At 38.7% G+C, this 18,096-nt stretch overlaps 2 protein-coding genes and 1 long non-coding RNA gene across 3 annotated transcripts in view; 2 read left to right on the top strand and 1 right to left on the bottom strand.

The window, feature by feature from the left end:
* The window catches only part of LOC123499369 (DNA-dependent protein kinase catalytic subunit-like), a 68,260-nt gene extending 62,610 nt beyond the window's left edge, over nt 1–5,650 (top strand). Inside the window, exons 47-50 of the mRNA XM_045247282.1 lie at nt 75–306; nt 550–712; nt 1,159–1,342; nt 1,678–5,650. Coding sequence (XP_045103217.1) covers nt 75–306; nt 550–712; nt 1,159–1,342; nt 1,678–4,977 — 3,879 coding nt within the window. The 3' untranslated portion in view covers nt 4,978–5,650. The remainder of the gene's footprint in view (nt 1–74; nt 307–549; nt 713–1,158; nt 1,343–1,677) is intronic.
* LOC123499371 (sodium-dependent phosphate transport protein 2B-like) overlaps nt 5,316–18,096 on the bottom strand; it is a 26,838-nt gene continuing 14,057 nt past the window's right edge. Inside the window, 12 exon segments of the mRNA XM_045247286.1 lie at nt 5,316–6,726; nt 6,900–7,089; nt 7,255–7,379; nt 7,601–7,753; nt 7,877–8,198; nt 8,386–8,424; nt 8,426–8,502; nt 8,759–8,864; nt 10,141–10,226; nt 11,284–11,412; nt 12,803–12,943; nt 17,764–17,896. Of these exon segments, the coding sequence (XP_045103221.1) occupies nt 6,434–6,726; nt 6,900–7,089; nt 7,255–7,379; nt 7,601–7,753; nt 7,877–8,198; nt 8,386–8,424; nt 8,426–8,502; nt 8,759–8,864; nt 10,141–10,226; nt 11,284–11,412; nt 12,803–12,943; nt 17,764–17,896 (1,794 nt within the window). The 3' untranslated portion in view covers nt 5,316–6,433.
* The window catches only part of LOC123499372, a 210,198-nt gene continuing 207,713 nt past the window's right edge, over nt 15,612–18,096 (top strand). The window contains exon 1 of the long non-coding RNA XR_006672964.1: nt 15,612–16,071. This is a non-coding gene — a long non-coding RNA (uncharacterized LOC123499372). The remainder of the gene's footprint in view (nt 16,072–18,096) is intronic.

Below are 18,096 nucleotides of genomic sequence, written 5' to 3'. Positions count from 1 at the left end.
GTAAATTTGAAGTATGTAATCTTTTTTGCTCTTGTCTGATTTGCTTAAGGAAAAAAAGGCTTTCTTTTATACAGCGTGACAATAAAGTTGCTCAACTGCTGTTCGATGTGGTAGTGCAAGCAGTTGTGGATAATGCAGACAACTTGATGACTCGTGGAGAGAAAGACACCTGGATACAACAACTGCATGATTCTGTCAATGTCATCATATCAAACAGTTACATATGCAATCCAGACATGCTGAGGGCTGTTCTTCATCTTGTTATCAATAATGACATAATTGTCAGTCCAGATGCATTGGCTGCTGGTAAGAATACTGCATATTGATATGTCACATTTTTTATATCATTTGGGACTGGCACTTTAGTGCCTTTTTTTCTTCTTCCTTATTTTGCCCCCAGAAAAAAAAAAAAATGCCTTCAGTATTACTCTATTTGAAAGAGACTTATTTTGTGCAATTATTGTCAATAAATGAACTCCTAGGAACACTGTATATTACATCAAGAATTACAAAGAAATCAATAACTAGTGAAGATAAAAATATTTTCAGTCTGCTTAGGAGGTCATTTGGAAGCTTTAGGTGTTTTGGTCTTGGAAAGGCAAGTTCTTTTGGCCCAGAAGGGGTTAGGAAAAGATCTTCCTCCACCACAGAAGAAACTGAAAATTGATTCAAGTAGCCAATTGAATACTTCCACATGGATTAATATGGCAGAGTAAGTAATTAATTGACTGTTACAATGTGTCATATTTTCATGTTAGATCAATTAATTAGTTATGATAATTAAATTATAATGATTAACTAATAATTAAAATAACTTCTCAATATCTGAAGTAAGATTTTCCTCATAATTATTTTAGATGTAAATAACAAATGTTTTTGAGAGCATGAGTAATTCCTTTATCCATTAACACATAACATACTGAGGGAATATTCTATAGAGAAGATTGTAGTGTTGTGTTTATAATACATAAACTGATAACAGTTCAGCATTTTGTAGATCACTTGTAACTGAACATCTGTGCTGTCATATACAGTCAACATTGCTGTGGATTGTTCAAAATTAAATTTATACTGTCATGAGCCCATTTTCTTTATAGTGAAATGGGAAGTAACAATTTGAAAAGCATGCATTAATTAATCATTTATCTCCTCATTCAGGTTGTACAAAAGCCTTAGCATGTGGGATGTAGTGCGTGGCATAATTCATAGTAAACTTGGAAAAATCAAATCTGAGACGAGAGAAGCTTTAGAAGCTGAGGCAACCAGTGATTCTGTGCAAGCTTTTGTCTTTTACCGCACTGCTCTCAACACCCAGTGGGCAGAAGAACCAGACCCAACTGAGGTGAGCTGTTAACTTAATTTTGTCTTTTATATAATTTGTATGGTAATATTTTGAAAGATTCTCCATTTTATATCAATTAATCTGTTTATCTATCTATATACTAGTATTAAAAAGAAAATAATAATAAATTGATAAAATGAATCAGCAGTGCATTATCCATTTTTCCTGGATGTCTGCCAAATGTATGGGAAGAAGCTAAATGTAAGATAAAAATATAATACTAGTAAACAGCATAATATACATTTGTCAAGATGAAATTTCTTATATTTATTAAAATAAAAGTTTTATACTTTAGAACATACAGTGTTTTAATACTTATACTTTTATGTTTTTAGGTACATTTGTGGGAGGAATGCTATTCATCATGTGCTGCGAAGCTTGGACAATGGTCAGAGCTGGAAAAATTTGTGGAAAATCGGCTTCTAAAAGATGAAGCAGGCCAGGTATCACTGAATCAGGTGTGGACCCTTCCTCGCCCCACTGTTAGTGTCCTTCCTTCCTTGGTTAATTCCAAACTGATGAATGTCTTAGATGGCTCTGAATCTGATGGGAATCTCATTGCTTTCATTGACAGTGCTCTTGGGGAACCAAACCACAGAGATTTGTTAGAAAGCACCCTGCCTCTTCAGCTAGCCATCATGTCAGTACATCAACAGAAAATGGCACAAGCTCAACACTATGTTGCTCTAGCCACATCAAAAACCCTTCTTACTCTTGCTCAGTCTACTTTGTTAACTCCTAAGCCTCTTGCAGGTACTGTAAGGAACATACAACTAATCACAGAGCTTGTAGAGTTCTTAGAGGCATTAGATTATATTCATAGTGAAAATTATCCAAACAAAGTAAGAAGAACAGTAAAGAATTGGAAGACCCAAGAGACAAGTCTTACTGATTCATCAGTGTTAATGCAGTTTTTATCATCATATAGAGACCTCTATTTTCAGTTTCTAGAAAATGAATTGCCACAGGATTGCCATGAGGATATTCCAAAGCTCATGAAGGATGCTAAAACTTCTCTTCATAAGTCTCTTATTAAGACTGCACTAATGAATAGAAATTATCATTTGGCAAATAGACATCTAAAGAAGTTAAAACCATTGTGTGGAGATAATCAAGAACTTGCCAAATTCTATTTCCTCATGACAGAAACAAATATTCAAAGAGGTCGCAGCAGACCTCAGAATCGTCTGCAGTACCTAGTAGAGGCTTGGGTAAAGTTTTTAGGTAAAGTTACTTCAATGCCAGTTCTAGAACAGGATGCAACAATAGAAACTGAGTATTTAATGCTGGAAAGCTCCTTGTGTGTTGAAATTTCAGAAGCCATGAAGGAGATGGGAAACTCATGGCAAGAAGATAATGAATATGTGAAAAGTTTAGCAGTGAAGTTCCCAAATGCCAAAGATAAATCATCGTGGTATAAGGAACTTCTTTCCTGTAGCTACAAAAGCTTGAAGTTGGCTGTTAATTGTGGTGAAGAGAAGTTTATGCAGCATAGCAATCTTGATGAAGCAGCACATTCTCAAGGTAAAGATATTTACATAACCTTAGCAAAGTACTGTGAAGACTGTTTAGAGAAATGGAAAGAGAGCATTGATGTTTCAGATTATGCAGACACCCTTGTCATGTCTGTCCTGAGAGCTATGGCACTAGGATCACGTGAGGCACATTTTCACTTCCCTCGTGTAATCAACTTGATGAGTGATGATTCAAGTCTAGTGGCAACTTTTAAGAAAGAAGCTGAGAAAGTACCTGTTTGGATGTTTTTGTTGTGGATCAATCATATCTTGATATATGTTGACAAATTGTCAGGTGAAGCTTTGCAGCCAATTGTTGAGAAATTAGCCTTGGAATATCCTCAAGCCATTGCCTATCCATTTAGGATCAGCATGCAGCAGTATGACTTTTCAGGGAGTGTTGGAAAAGCTGCACAAGCAATGTGTCAGAGAGTTGAGGCTTCACTTTGCAGAAACAGTCTGTTTCATCATTTTGTTACTGCCATGTCACTGGTAGTCATGCCAGAAAATGCCTTGAAAAAGTCTTTCAAGAATATCCTGCATATAAAGAATAAAGAAGAGATTGAAGCTGCCTTAAACAATCTAGTGGCTGATCACTTAAAGGTAAATAATAGATCTACTAGAGGCATGGCAGGAGAAAAAGGAGAAGTATTTTGTAAAGTTGACAAGCTTAAGAAAGATGTTGATGTGGCTCTAACTAAAGAATTTGGTGAAAAAATGGAAAAATTAAAGAGAATGCCTGTAGAAGAAATAAAGAAGAAATTAAATAATATTAAAATTGTATTGAACCAAAGGAGAAAAAAAGAAAATTCACCAAACCAATTAAAGGCTTACTCTCCTTGGTTAGCCAATTATCAAGCTTCAAAACATTCTGATGTGCTTGAAATTCCAGGTCAGTATTCAGGGGTGTCTAAACCTTTGCCAGAATACCACGTTGATATATCAAGCTTTGATGAAAAGGTCATGCCAATGCAGTCACTGCGAGTTCCTCTCAGAATAGTTATAAGAGGAAGTGATGAAAAGGACTACACATATTTAGTTAAGTGGGGTGAGGATCTTCGAACAGATCAGAGAATGCAACAGGTGTTCACTCTTATGAACTCTATGTATTCTAGTTCTCCATTATGTGCTCATACATCATTCCACCCCTCTTTGGATACTTACCAGGTTATTCCACTCTCCTCAGAAGTTGGAATGTTGAAATGGGTAGAATGTACTCAACCATTACAAGGCTTCATACAGGATTCACTTAAAGAGGGTGAAGAAAAATGTTTAGTTGAAGCTGACATGTTTTACAAGACAGAAGAACCATGGGATTTTCATAAGAAAACAACAGATAAGAGACGAATGAAGAGGTATGAAGATATCGTGAATAGGATCCCATGGGACATTTTAAGGCGAGGCCTAGCAAAGCTGTCAAGCAGCAGTGAAGGATTCTTCTCTTTACGAAGTCTGTTTGCAAACAGTTATGCAACCATGTGTGTATCCCACTGGCTCCTTGGGATTGGTGACCGTCATTGTGGTAATACTTTAGTGAGCCTGAAAACTGGCAGAGTAGTGGGCATTGACTTTGGACACCATTTTGAAACAGCTGTCCAGGTACTTCCTGTTCCTGAGCTTATGCCCTTCAGACTTACTCCTCAAATAGTAAATGTTTTTCAGCCTTTGGGTCCTGTTGGCATGATAAAAGATGTAATGGTAGCTGTTTTAGGAGCTCTCCAGGAATCCCGTCATGTGATTCTTTCAGTGTTGGAAGCATTTGTAAAGGAACCAACAGAAGATTGGATAGAGTTTGTCAGGGAACAAGAGGGAAGTTCAGATGAAAGTAAAATAGAAATGTTCTCTGAAGAACGCATGAGGTGCCTCAAGGAAAAACTCACTGGGTTCAATCCTGCATATATCACAGTATGGGCATTATCAAAAAACAAAGCTGTCAGGAGAGATCCTACTGCTTTGGAAGATCTTAAAAAAGTAGTTCTTGGCTCAAACTATGAAAGTGCTCGAGCAAACATGAGCAAGACGGGGCTCACCATTCACCAGCAAGTAGATGTTCTCCTGGAGCAGGCAACAGACCCCAACATACTTGGACGAACTTGGGTGGGTTGGAAACCATTCATTTAGATAAAAGCTATTATTGTAATGATTTTATTGATGAATATCAAGGAAATATATATTTATTACTATCATTTTGCTAGATGAAAATTGAGTTTATAGTGATTGATATAAATTTAAATGATTTTATTGGAAAGTTATTAAGATTCACTGAAATCATGGCATCCAATTGCAGTCCAAGCAGGATTGGAAGAGTATCCATTTTTCCCCTTGTAAAATATATACAGTATATATAAGATTTAATTTACATATTTGTTTTTTTCTAATGCTTTTCCTTTTTTGTAAGAGATAATCTTTTCAGACTTATAATTTTTTGGAGTTACCTTTTTAGTTTTAAAACTTGTATGTATAGTTAAACATTTTATTGGGTATACATTCATTAATCTTGTAGTGAAACATATTATGGATTATGTACAAGATATATCTACAAATGTACAGTTTCTTATGCATTACATAAATGCCTCATTACAGCTTTTTGCACTAACTTGCATTTTTCAAATGTGACGTATGTAGAATTATACACAATGATCAAGAGATGAACCCTTCAAGATGTGATTTTTAAATAAATTTTTGTGTTTTTTTAAGGTACATATTGCATAGTGATATGGTGTTATCTGATTAGAATTTCCATTGTGAACATATTTTCATAACTACAATTTTTTATATAAAATATATCACTTTAGTGTTGTTGTTTTTATATCTACGGTAGAGTATAAATATTTACAGAAAATGTTCATGAAAGCAGGTACTGAACCCAAGCAGTGTTCACCAATGCATACAATTTGACGCCTTATTCCAATTGAATTATACAGGCAGTGATAAAACCAGAACTAAAAACAGCTTAAGATTTCCTTCATAGATATCTAATATTGCAAAACAATCCCAACTGTTGACAGTGACAAACATTGCTGGCATTGTTCAGCATGTAGGAGCCAACCACTGTAGATCACATGATTGCCTCAAACGTGATATAATTTCTTTGGCTTAATCAGTAATATGTAGTACATACAAAAGTGTATATAAAAATAATGTAAAATGTATGAAATGAGGATGATCATGATATGATTCTGAGGATGAAACTTACCCAAAAACATTTAGTTTCATAAGATAAATATATACTTCTTTTTGTTTGTTCTAGATGAAGGTGAATATAGCTAATGCACACTACTGAAAGACTTTAGTGCTGCTACACAAACTGAGCATGGCACTTATACCCAGAACTTCACTTTATTGTAGTGAGATAGCAATAGTGAGAGAAGTTAGCAAAACAAAATTATAAAGTTGAGCATCTGTGAGTACACAGATTATGTGTCCTTTTAGGATATTGATATTGAAAGACAACCATTGAATGTTGGATGCAAGTCCTTGAAATGAAACTTGCATTAATTTCATCCTTGATTAGGTGTGTCTGAAAAGATGAAAAGTTTAAAGAATGATTTCAAATTAATACAAAACATGACACCTATCAGAATTTTGTGTCTGAACTTTCAAAACCTGGATTTTCTATACAATTATCCTTAGTTATTTCAACATGGTTCAGTTCTTCTTCTGTCACACGGCAAGATTTACAGCAGGGAAGGGAAAGGCAACAAGCATCATATGGCTGGAGAGAATGCAAAGGCTTGGGTAGCCAGTCCCAAGTTTGCAAGAAACCTGGAAGTATGCTTCGCTTCTTGGCTTGAATTATGTTGATGATAACCACTATGACAAGAAGCACAACAATGGGAATGCCAACGATAGCCAGAACTAATGGACCACCTGGAAATAAAAAAAAAAGTAAAATGAATTAAAAAAAAAAAAATAATAAATAGATAAATCTTTAGAATTAACTTTGATATTACTTGTTGAGAACTCATAACAAGATCACTGATTATTTCAATAAGGTAAAAGTGACTTTGTATTCAAAACTAAAGTTGCAGATAAATACTTACCCAAGGAAAGTATGAAGACAAATCCAGGAAGGAAGAAGAACATGATAAACAGATAGAGAACGGCAAACCAGCGATATTTGGCAGTTGTCTCTCCCAGTTTCTTAGCAAGAGGAATTGGGAACCTCATGAATGGAATTGGATAGAAGAGCAAAATTCCAAATATATTGAAGAACAAATGTACCAAGGCAATCTGAAAGAAAAAAAAATTATATGTATTGCATTCAGTGTACTTTTAATGAGTGCAGTATGTATTAACTTTGGCAGATAAAGAATACATCTGAATACATTTAGACATGTTCAAAGCAATCAGGTATAACCATCACTGCTATGTGGCTGATGTAAGAGCATGTCCTACCTGAATGGCATTAATAAGGGTAGGTCCACTGCCTGCCATAGAAGCAAGAAGAGCTGTAGTGGTAGTTCCAATGTTGCTCCCAAGTGTGAGGGGATAAGATCTTTCAATGGTAATCACTCCGATACCTGAATAAAAAGAATGTAACATTTAATGTCCTAACCGTCTTCCATACATATGTTGCAGTGTATGCAGAAATATTAGTGTTTGTTAAATAAACTTTATTTCAAGTAAAAGATTAATATTGTGCAATTATCAAATCATATCATCAGCTTCATATTTAACATTATGCACTTATATCCACTGATTTAACTGTCAACAAAAAGTTCCTAAGCTACACAACACTGACCAATGAGAGGAGTGAGTGTTGAGGTGAAAATAGAAGATGACTGAACAATGAAAGTCATGAATGCGCCAACCAGGATGGCAATGTAGCCGGTGATCCACGGCACATAGGGAACCTCAGCGTTAATTGTCTTCTTTATGATGATTGCCATTTTGCCTGTAAGAATAAAAACAATAAATATTTAAAGTGCTATGTGTTAAGTAACATATTATGCACTTATATCACTGTTTATAATGGTCTTGAAAACTTTTTTACTGATCAAAAATTACTAATACCAACCTTTCATCATGGAGTTGAGGATTTTGACAATAATGATCAATGCTGTGCAGAGGATTACCAAAGAACCAATCAACAGAATAATTCCAATCTGTGTATCTGTAAGGGAGGTGTTATAAAAAAGGAAATTGCAAGTTCCATCAGGGTCCTTGACACAGCTTTCAGTGGAAGTTGCAGTTGTGCTGATAGAGGCATCAGTAGTTAGAGCTGTCACTGCAGTGGTAGCTTCTGAAGCCTTTTTTTTAGCACAAGATGTTTTAATGAGACTGGTTGCATTCTCTAAACATCCTCCAACACTCCAGTCCATCAGCACATTCTTGTCCAGCTAAAAAATGATAGTCTCAATTTAGTGGATGTTTAATGTTTGGCACTAAAAACTAATGACCTAATTGGAAATATCCAAAATTATCTTGTATTGCCTATGATAGTGTGAACTGTGATTCACTTTAGCAGTTTGGTGCAGTATAGTTAAGTGTCTTCTGGCCATTTATCTGCAAAGTGTGAACACTCACCTGAACAACAAGCTTTGTGAAAGGTTCTGTGATGACCTTTCAGGATCTTTACCTCTCCTCCACCACTAAGCAGGGCACCAGAATGCACGATGGCATCTGTCATTTTTTCCAGCAAACCTGTGGGGATGAATTTTATTAATTATTATTATTGTTATTTCTTTAATTGTGATATAGAGCATTTCATTTGTATTGTTGGTAACAAGAAGATGCATATTAAATATATACCATTGTATTACATACGGCTTACACAGCCTGTGTTTTGTCAAATTATGTATATGATTATATTTTAGGAATTTATATGACATACTTTACAAGAAATATTTATTCACTCCAGCAAAATTTTCATGTAGTGTTATTGTACATAGCTTATTACCTGTTGCAAGTTCAATGATGAGCAAAGTTATGACTGACAGCCAGTTGAACATGTCATGGACTGTTGCTCCAGCAAATGCTCGCCTGAATTCATTTCTATCACCAACCTAGAATGCATAGAGGTCAAGATATAACATTGTATTCTTAAGATAAAAGGTAAGTGAATAATAGTATTATATTAATGATAATAGCACTAATAATGATAATATAACAATGATGATAATAACAATAATAATAATAATAATGACTAATGATAATATTACTAATAATACATAATCATGTTTAACCAAGAAGGATATCCGTAGTGTCTTGAACTTTTCCTAACTTAATTTTTTTGTTTATATTATGTTGTCACTGTTCTCTATTGGCGTCTTCCAATTTGTCTCAGGATCCCCCAAAGGCCACTGGCGTCTTGCATCTGCTACCTGGTGTTTTTCCACAACTTTTCATAAACGTCTAATCTTACAGGAATAAAACAGCTCAAGCAGGAAAGCCAAAGGGCATTCATTTAATCTCTCTAAACTTTCTAACGGGGCCAAAGGAAACACATTGTAATCAAATGCCTCAAAACTCAACTTCTCTATTTATTGACTCAACGTGGAACTATCCCTTCATCCTCAATGACCACTCATGCTCTTTTATACTAGTGAACATCCTACACTGAATTAGGGTTAAATTGCACAACTCATCTCTAGCTAAAACAGTTTTTATGAACTTAATGCATTCTGTGTGTTTCTCATCTTAACCCACCAACACTGTACAGGAGTCTTATTCGACCCACCCATGTATGGAATATACGTCACATTCATTTAGGGGGCGGGGGCATGCTGCTCTTTTAGCGGAATCAAAAGGATTTCGTCTAATCTACTTCTATCCTCTAACCGAATGTCTTTAGCTTTTTTTTCTTTTTTTTTCCATTGCTGCAGTGCTCTCTCTCTCTCTCTCTCTCTCTCTCTCTCTCTCTCTCTCTCTCTCTCTCTCTCTCTCTCTCTCTCTCTCTCTCTCTCTCTCTTTATTTATTTATTTATTTATTTATTTTATTTTTTTTTTTTATCTTCGCCCACTGTTTTCACGCTGCTCTTCAGATCTTAACTTCATGCACCCTTTCCTTTTACCACCTCACTGCACAACACTTTCTAACATTTCTCGCCGCTACTCCCCCTACTGAGTCCACCTCTGTAAGAAAAAGTCAATCAAAATTCTCAGTTATCCATTCTTTTTTTTTTTTTTTTTAATAAACTCTGGATCTCTCCCAAGGTTTCCAGACACGCATCCTCTGGTTCCCTGAGGATTTGTACTCTAACGAGCTTTTTTTAACGTGTTTGTTCCCCTCGGCCAGTGACACTTACTTAAAGAAAAAAAATCTACAATAGTAACACTTACCTGAGTTAAGGAAACGATGGTATTGGTGACAGAAGTCCCAATGTTTGAGCCCATAATCATTGGTACGGCATTGTGCACTTGCAGAACTGAAATAGATGACATTGTAGTAATTAGAGATGTGCACCGGAATTCGGTATACCGTAATACCGGTATTTAAATTCGGTATTTTTGAAATTACCGGCATTCTGGTTTCCTTGTAATGGTATTTTGTATCGATATCCAGCTTTAGATATCGGTTATTATCGGTATTTCTTGGTATTAATATTTTTTTTTTTTTACAGCACCGAAAGCACCAACCCCCAACAATATAATAACTCTTCAGTTACTTAAGTAAAAAGCGCTAACTTTTGACTTCCCTATTAGCTACTGGTGGGCGAAACGGGGACACAAACTCAAAAAGCACTTCATATCTGGGACTCTCCAGTAATATGTTCACTCAGGCCTCGGATTACCACTAGGCTTCTATTCTGATGTAATGAGTTCTATTTTTTTTTCCTACTTCTCTCTAGATGTGTCATAACTTGTTCTAAATAATTGTAGCAGGTAAATCAGTATGTTAGATTATTTTCATCAATAACTATTGACAATACCGGTATTGTCAATACCGCACACCATTTTGTAGTATTTGCTCTCTCTCTCTCTCTCTCTCTCTCTCTCTCTCTCTCTCTCTCTCTCTCTCTCTCTCTCTCTCAAACAATTATTAGTCACAATAGTGTAAATAATCACGTGAAAGAAGAAGCTTGTCTTATGTAACTAATTTTCATAAATGCAGAGAGACATGCACGTAATGATTATAAAGGCAGATAATGGAAAACTTAAAAAATAATATGCTTTGCTGTTAGAAGTAGTAATCATGAGAGGTAAGTGCATATACAGTGCCATCATCTGCTTGTCCTGCACACGAGTTGATACCATGAGGAGCCTTACTGGCATATTGTTTGTATGGTAGTGATATACTTTTAAGGCCAAGAGAGTCGCTGTCAATTCAATCATGCTTAGATGAGCTTTTAGAATTATTCCTCACTAATTTACGCCCACCTTGTCTTAACATTGATAAAGAAATAAGATGAAATAGATTGATAGAGGAAAAAAAGGAAGAGAAAAACAAAAGAAATAATTAGATACAAATAGTCCAATACTCACTGCCTGCCGAGACCATGGAGACAATAATGGACGTGGAGGTGGAGGAGGACTGCACCAAGACGGTCACCAGGATGCCAATCATCAAACCAACTATGGGGTTTTCAATGTACTTGTTGCTCATGATGTCACCTGCCGGGTTAGAGAAGAGTTATATTTCAAATGGTTCTGGTAAACAGTAAGTGGGAACAGATTGTTTGTTGACTGTGTGCGCTTATTGAGGGCTTGATGTGTATGTAGTAATTAAAAGAGCAATTTTACTGAAGTAGGACCATTTCTTATGATTGTGTGACTTTATACAATATGAGCAATGCGAATATGCATAAATTATTAAAACAAACTAGAACGAGCGACATGCATATAGAAAAAAGTAATGTTAAGATTTTTAGTAAGCACATGATTTTACGAACAAATGAAATAGATACAATAAGAATGATACTTGAGACGAAAAGAGCAGAACACATGAACACAAGTATCCCTATTTGAATTCCACTCGAAAACCGCGCCACTAGTCGTCTCCTCCTGCCAAGCCAGCCAGTGTCAGCATATCCGTGGCAGAAGGTGGTCGGGTCAGGGAGTGGAAAGGGTGCATGGTATCAGTGAATGACGGTGCCGCGGATCTTATACAAGCCTGCCCACTACTAAAGTACTGTAGGTATGAATGCAGCCGTGTGTATGCTGGTGAGTGTTCTACATTATTAACTGCGTTGTATCTTGAAGGTTCACTTGATGTTTTCTTGATCCGAACTGTCCAAGGATGATAATGTCACGGTTTATATTATGACCCGTTCTTCGTGGAATAGTTCTAGGAAGGAAGCCGAGGGTGGTTAGGAAGTTAAGTGTCTATTGATGTATTTGCAAAGAAAATGTAGAGCGGTGTTACTACTGACGAGTTCACAGGAGGTAGCCATGTTTGGTAACCTCACAAAGTCTGGCGGTGGAGGTAGTTTCATTGGGCAGAGAGAGTTTCTTTTTGTATACTATGACACCAGCTCACGTTCAGGGATAGTATGAGCAAACGTACTAATATATGAGAGTTACTTAATCAAAGATAACACATGTATCTAGAGGCTTCACTGTCGATTCAAATGCTTCGAATAGGCCGTAATGCTAGTGATACATGCGTGGAAGAGCAAACAACCTCACCACACATTCCGAATATTTTCATTGACAAAACCGTCACTTTATTGATATTAATATGACGTGATTCTGAACATATGAATGATCTAGGCTAACCTCCATAATCTTAACTCATACCTGGTTATTATATCAGCGTAACACTAACAGTTTAAGGCGGTTTTATAGTGTGGACTACCTTAGTCAACTTGCATAACTACTTCTAATGTGTTTGAATGTACCGAAGGCTAAACAACATGTCTAGCTAATTACCATAACTATCTAAACCTTGTCAGGATGCACACCATGCTACTAAGGCCACGTCCTGCATCGTCTATCCACTCCAGTTTTTCCACCTTTGCTGCTATCTTTGCTTGGCGAGAGGTACGATTTAAGATTAACTCACCGGTTGTCCTTCCCGCGATGAGCCTAAATGCGGAAGCGAGGAAGTCAAGGGAGCAGATGAAGAGGTACAGGAAACCGAACACCAGCACCACCTTGGTTGTGTTGATGCAGACGCGCTGGATCTTCTCGCACGTCGTCATGTCTGGAGGGAGGAAGGATATAGCCACACGTTAGTCTCAATGTTTACTGCGTGATATTTGATCTTTTAGTGTGTACAAGAATCATATATTTTTTTTTTTTTCATGAGTTTATTCTGCGCAATAATCAGTGTTGTGTTGTTTAATGTGTCACTGGGCATATATTTCATTCCTTATAGGACAGGCTTAGAGTATACTTAGTAATCCCACATGTGAAGGCAGACGAAATGGTCCATCTATTCTAATCCACTTTACAGAGAATACCCACGGAATTATAAACAAAGGACGACAAGAATTGACACACACACACACACACACACACACACACACACACACACACACACACACACACACACACACACACACACACACACGTCTAGGAAGCGAAGACCCGTTATTGAAGAGAATAATCATCCACCTTGATTAAATGTTTTTTTTTTTCCCGAGGACAATCATCACCCACATGTATGTATTGCCGCCCACAGATGCCAAAACAAACAGTCTTCAAATACCTGACCAAGGTTTGCCAGTATCGATTTCTCTGAGGTCCACTGGAAAGGTTGTATAGGAAAGTTAATTTAGTTAGTGCAGACTTGGTTAATATAGGTAGTCTGTATATGTACCTGCTTAATTAAATGTGATTAGTATTGCACACACACACACACACACACACACACACACACACACACACACACACACACACACACACACACACACACACACACACACACACACACACACACACTCACTCACTCACTCACTCTCTCTCTCTCTCTCTCTCTCTCTCTCTCTCTCTCTCTCTCTCTCTCTCTCTCTCTCTCTCTCTCTCTCTCTCTCTCTCTCTCTCTCTCTCTCTCCTTCCTATGTGTATCAGAACATAATCACTTAAAGATGGTCTTGAATTTTTTTAAAGGAATGTAGTGGAATGAAGTTAGGCGCGAAACAGATGGTAGTGGTGGTAGAAGGGAGGAACCACTTCCGAACAGGTGTGGGGCTGGAGGCAGGACCCAGAGATTGGAGGGGAATAGTTAGCATCCTTGAGTAGAGAGAGGGGAGGGAGAGATGGGGGGATAGATGTGTGTGCGTGGCTGTGGCTTTTTCGCTTCACCTGGGCGTTTTAAGTGTGATTTGTTGTTATTTGTATTCAGTGTGCCCTTTTCTGTTTGTAGTAGTGGGACTCGCAAACTTGAACTCTTCTATAAGCCTCGTATTCAGAAACACTCTGCTCTCTCTCACCACGACTGTTTTCAAAGTCCACTGAGGTGATTAGTTGGGTTCTCAAGACTTAATTCTATTAATAATATAGAGATGTTCACTTGTCTTTAGAGTCGTAAAAACGCTTAAAAACCCGTGCAATTCAACTAATACACGCTTTGGAATGTAGTGAAGGTACTGCACAGGAGTGTCTTAATTCAGTGTCAAGGTGTCCAGACGTGTGTACTCAGATTCTCTCCCTACTGGTTTGATCTTCCCTTCCTCTCCTCAGGGCAGGTCAGGCGGGCGGCGGCCGTCTGAGGCTTCTCTACTTGGTTAATTTCAGGTGGCAAAAACCGGACAGCCCTTCTTCCTCCCCATGTCCTGCAGGAAGCCCTTCACCGCGCTCATGGCCACATTGTCTGATTACTTTGACGAGTTGAGTGACCGTCATCCATCACGAGTGTATTTATTATTTTCTTCATTGCTGTCGCAGATCTGATGATGATTTGGCAATATAAGATTTAGTTTCGAAAGGTTTATGTCTCATGATTTTAACAACACAGAGGAAAAATGAACCACAGGCTCGATGAAGTAAATAAGGGTTTGTTATGATTTGAGCATCTTTTGTCAATTTGCGTGAAGAACCAATACTTGCACTAACCCATCTTTGCCCCTACTTGACGCTCTCAGGGTGAAAAGACCGATATCACCTTGAATATCACTAAACTTTTAGTGTTCAAAGTAAAGGGGAGTGTAGAAGAGGAAGGAATGCACAGTACCGTGACTAATGGAGTGAATCTCATGCAGTACTGTTTTATGGAATGTAAGTGCTCGTATCTGCAGGAAACAATGTAAGTTTAGTAATGCTTGTTGCCCAAGCCAAGCCAAGGGTACGGAGGCCAGTCCTCCATGGGGCCACACCCACTCCAGTACCTTGAAGTATATTGGGGAAACTGGACAATTTTCGTCATTAGCTGATGTATGGATGAAAAACTCGCTCAAGAATATAGGAAAAAACTACATGCCTTTGTATATTTTTTGCCTGTATGTCTGCAGGCCGTAGTAACCCCGCAGTTGTAGGTGTGGTGTGGTGTGTGTAGCGGTATGTAGCTCCCTACCGCGGGTCCGTGCTGCTGACCGTATTGCACAAACAGGCTTGTGTTCGAGGCCAGCATACTTCCAGTAAGGAAAACATGATCATGTCGTAATGAACATTGAATGTCCTGCCTCCCCATGCCTAAGATGAAAATAAGTGTCATGTGGCCGTGGCTGCTTTATTCATACCTTGATAATCAGTAACCGCCAGTGCTCAAGGTTACTCCGCATCATTGCCCACAGCCAGTTTCGCTCGCTAGGGTTAGAAAATCTTCGGCTACTTAGCAGAAGATTCCACGATCCACTCTTCACTGCTACTCATACTTCTTGACTCAAATGCATTGCAGACTGTACTCACTGTGTATGATTCCTTATCCTGTTACTGTGTAATGTGGACACCACTTTAAATGAACATTTAACTTTACTGTTTGTTTAGAAGGCATAATTTTAGAATATTTGTCTGCATTTTGTTTTTCAATTTTTAAAAGTAAGTAATTTGTCTTGCTGGTGATTCAACACATTGTATACTGATCACCTATGTGTACGATAATCATTAAGCTGAAAAGTCTCGGTGACAGTCTGAATAACATGTATGTGTTCTTATTGGACAGGAATTTATTAGAACTCGTAACGAGCCATCTAACTTTCTTTCCTTTATTTTCTTTATTTCAGTGTTGTGCGCGTGTGACAACCGTCGAGCAGGACAGTGGTGTAGCGCTGGCCATGATTGCGAGGCTGCATTGTGTTACATGTGACAGGAAGCGTTTAGTGGTGCTGAAAATAAACTTAGAGTATTGGTGATTACTTTAATGTTGAGTGTTGAAAGGGAACCCTGAAGAAGGTAAGGAGTCTTGTATCTTTAGTTTCCCGCTTCGCAGGCTGCGGTTGCAGGTATGGCTTTAATAATGATTGTGTGAAAGATGCTTGGCTGCAAACTGAATCATGTCACTTTATTCCAGTACTTGTAAACTGACTTACTGTAACTACACCTGCATCCTTTTTATCACTGTCAATCTTAGAAAGAAAATGGTTCAAGTGATAAAATGTTAGCGGCGTGGTGTGTACGAACTCTAGCCACCGCCTTGCAAGAGTGAGAGTCGCGGAGACCCAGAAGGTTAACTGATGTGCGTGCTACGGAAACCGGTTGCCCCTTTGTCTCCATAAGGTCGAAAGTGGAGCAGGTTCTTTCGCGTATCTTTTTTTCCTTCCGTTCCGTCCTAAGGTGGCCGCTGAGGAGTGAAAGGGTGGAAATATTTGTCTTCATGCTTTGTAAAGGATGTCGAAGAGTTTTATAACCAGGAACACTTGTTGGTTTTCATTGTGTGCGTGAAGATGTGCATTCATTAGTTCACTTCCAAATGTTTATACTTGATTTTCAGGGATGTTATGTTTTGATTAATTAAATGATATGTATAGAAAGGAATTACTTAGAATGGACACACACACACACACACACACACACACACACACACACACACACACACACACACACACACACACACACACACACACACACACGGTAGCTCAGTGGTTAGAGCGCAGCGCTGGCTTCACAAGCCAGAGGACCGGGGTTCGATTCCCCGGCCGGGTGGAGATATTTGGGGTTGTCTCCTTTCACGTGTAGCCCCTGTTCACCTAGCAGTGAGTAGGTACGGGATGTAAATCGAGGAGTTGTGACCTTGTTGTCCCGGTGTGTGGTGTGTGCCTGGTCTCAGGCCTATCCGAAGATCGGAAATAATGAGCTCTGAGCTCGTTCCGTAGGGTAACGTCTGGCTGTCTCGTCAGAGACTGCAGCAGATCAAACAGTGAAAACACACACACACACACACACACACACACACCCGGTAGCTCAGTGGTTAGAGCGCTGGCTTCACAAGCCAGAGGACCGGGGTTCGATTCCCCGGCCGGGTGGAGATATTTGGGTCTCTCTCCTTTCACGTGTAGCCCCTGTTCACCTAGCAGTGAGTAGGTACGGGATGTAAATCGAGGAGTTGTGACACACACACTACCGCGTAGTGTAGTGGTTAGCACGCTCGACTCACAATCGAGAGGCCCGGGTTCGAGTCCCGGAAAGCGGCGAGACAAATGGGCAAGCCTCTTAATATGTGGCCCCTGTTCACCTAGCAGTAGATAGGTATTGTAGGGGATGTAACTCGAGGGTTGTGGCCTCGCTTTCCCGGTGTGTGTGGTGTGTTGATGTGGTCTCAGTCCTACCCGAAGATCGGTCTATGAGCTCTGAGCTCCGTAATGGGGAAGACTGGCTGGGTGACCAGCAGACGACCGAGGTGAATTACACACACACACACACACACACACACACACACACACACACACACACACACACACACACACAGAGAGAGAGAGAGAGAGACTGGTAAGAGGCAATAAAACAACAATCTTGCGTCGTAGCCTCGGGTGGGACTGATGACCGGAATCTGCATATTGATAAGACCTTGACTCAATCCTGTAAATATAGACAGTAAGTTACTTTGAGAGCCCCTCATTAATAGCACCAGTATCCCTGTTAACTCACCTCCCCACTTGGTGCCGTCGTCCTGCTCGATGTCCGACACCTCCCATGGGTTGTCCTTCTTGGCATCACTCTCTTTCTTCTTCTCCGTCGCCCTGGCGACCTCGTCCGCAGTGAAACCGACATTGGTGTGCCCCTGTTGTGGTGAGGAGAGGGCAGTGTTAGTGCTCAGTCAGTGCGGCAGTAATCAGTTTTGTATTTATTTAGATTTTCATTTCTTAAGTTGTGTAGTGTCCGTTTTGATGTAAAGTGTGTGGTTAGGTTCAGTGAAAAGAATTAATTAAGTTTTATGACGCAGCTATATAAACTTTTTCTTGTCTCTTTGCTTTTTCATAT

Source organism: Portunus trituberculatus, chromosome 49, assembly GCF_017591435.1.
Source record: "Portunus trituberculatus isolate SZX2019 chromosome 49, ASM1759143v1, whole genome shotgun sequence".
Taxonomy (NCBI): Eukaryota; Metazoa; Arthropoda; class Malacostraca; order Decapoda; family Portunidae; genus Portunus; species Portunus trituberculatus.
Note: the sequence above shows the minus strand (reverse complement) of the source record. Positions and strands in the feature narration are given on the sequence as shown.